The sequence below is a fragment of the Theobroma umbraticum genome, unplaced genomic scaffold (genome assembly GCF_002168275.2).
Source record: "Theobroma umbraticum cultivar Fairchild unplaced genomic scaffold, ASM216827v3 scaffold_95.0, whole genome shotgun sequence".
Classification (NCBI taxonomy): domain Eukaryota; kingdom Viridiplantae; phylum Streptophyta; class Magnoliopsida; order Malvales; family Malvaceae; genus Theobroma; species Theobroma umbraticum.
This window is the reverse complement of record NW_018397257.1, coordinates 8,666,622-8,668,543: the sequence shown is the minus strand read 5'-3', so window position 1 is coordinate 8,668,543 and position 1,922 is coordinate 8,666,622. Positions and strand designations below refer to the sequence as shown.

Sequence of the window (1,922 nt, the reverse complement as noted above, 5' to 3'; positions counted from 1 at the left end):
AAAAAGGAGAGAGTCCTTGGAGTTTTAAGAGAAAGCTAAATGGAGAAGATGATCTTGTTATGGGTTTCCTTGATTTATGTAAAAGATAAGGGAGAAGGATAATAGGGCCAGAAAGAGAACAATATGATCGTGTTGAAGAGTTTCTTGCAAAGCAATGATCATGGTTTAGATGAAAGGACAACGAAGAAAATCATTGCGAAGGAGTTAATAAAGAAAGAAACAGAGTTATAAAAGGATTACAGTGTATATACTATACTATATTAGTACCTTTGGATTTAAGGACAAATAGAGCACCGGCATCAAGCTCCTTTTGTTGTCGTTCTTGAGAAACCTTGACATGGTCTTGTCCTTCATGCACTGCTGCAGACCTTGGAGGCAAAGTACCCATCTCTCTCTTTCTCTTTCCCTCTTAGAATAGCTAGCAAACAGAACTGAGCAAAAGATGGGTTGGAATCGAAAGACCCCAAATGCAGGAAATATATAGTGAATGGATTACCTTTTTAATTATGGAGTCAAGTAGCTGCCTTTGAGAAGGCTGGTGCCAGTTGCTATCGCCCTTACACTTCGTTTTGACACTTCGTTGTAAAAGCGAAGCCTTACTTAACATTCAAAGTTCAAACTTTCCTGTTCCAAGCCATTTTCCCATTACCTTTGGAAAGTATGCTACGAAAATTTAAGTGTCCAGACCATCATGCCCTTCTCCATATATACTAACAAATGTGCGTGCAAAATTCTGCATTTAATGTCTATAATGGGAGTTGGTTTTATTTGTCAAGGAAGACTTCAACATCTCGGCCCCATTGATAGTTTTAGCCACATGGAGGTTTGACTGGCCTTTACTTGTACGATAACTTTCAATTCAATATGCAAATGAATACCTGCCAATCCAATTTGTTTATAAAGTAAAAAAAAATTTCACATAGTTAATGTATTAGATAAAATCCGAAATAACCCTTAAAAATACTTAATTGTAAAGTTAAAAGCCTAAATCTAATGGAAACTGTCGGCCTCTAAGAGGACGTGGCTAAACTGTCCACTAGCTGAGGTTTCAGGCGTGCAGCGTTGGGTGTATTGAACTATAGGTGAAGATGAGACAGGGCTTCCAACATTACGTGCACCAGCAAGATAAGACAGCCAGACACGGCTTGCTGTCAATATGCCAAACAGAGGTAAATGATTAGAAAATAATCTAAAAAAATAAAATTAATCTGAACCATTGGTTCAGTGATCATTAAGTATTATTGTTAAATTATTACGATGTTCTACGATAAGAACAAATTTCAAGAAAAAAGAAAAAAGGATACTTGGAACGAGTGCAGTTGAGTAGACAGATTCATCTTTTCTTTTAGAGTTTAACTAGTCCGATATTGATCGGTGGGAACATGAATTGTCTTAATGGAAGTGTTTGGAAATGGGAAAGGAAATATTGGCAAAAAAAATGGGGACTCCATGTTATTGTTTTGCATTTGTTTTTGTAATCGCCGACCTGGTTCCGTATTGGGTTTGACGACGAAGTTTGCCAGCGGAACTCGGCGGATAGTTACGACTGTGAATAATATCATTAGTCCGCCATCAAGCTACTACGACAGAAGCAACAGAACGAAACCCGACCAGCGGAATGTATTATTCGTTGAATCAACTCCCATGGCAGAAATTATGTAAGCCCACGTGCTTGTAGATATTTTAGGTTATATATATATATATATATATATATGATATATTTGAAATATATGTACAAATTCACAATTTAAAAGTTTAGATCAAATTAAAATATGGTAAATAATCTAGCAAATCAAAAATAGGAATGTGATTTGATTTGAATTTTTATATATAAAAATTTGAATGTAGATTTAATTGGATTAAGATTCATTTAAGAGCCTGTTTGATTTGACTTTTTTTTTAATTTAAAAGTTATTATAAAA

General features: G+C 35.2%; 1 protein-coding gene across 2 annotated transcripts in view; it reads right to left on the bottom strand.

The window, feature by feature from the left end:
* Positions 1-671, bottom strand: part of LOC110412951 (Transmembrane amino acid transporter family protein) — a 5,023-nt gene extending 4,352 nt beyond the window's left edge. Inside the window, exons 1-2 of one of the 2 annotated variants that reach the window (XM_021423615.1) lie at positions 497-671; positions 268-431 (exon numbers count right to left, since the gene is read on the bottom strand). In XM_021423615.1, coding sequence (XP_021279290.1) covers positions 268-388 — 121 coding nt within the window. In that variant the 5' untranslated portion in view covers positions 389-431; positions 497-671. The other variant, XM_089782862.1, reaches the window with a different exon arrangement.
* Positions 672-1,922: the final 1,251 nt, after the last annotated feature.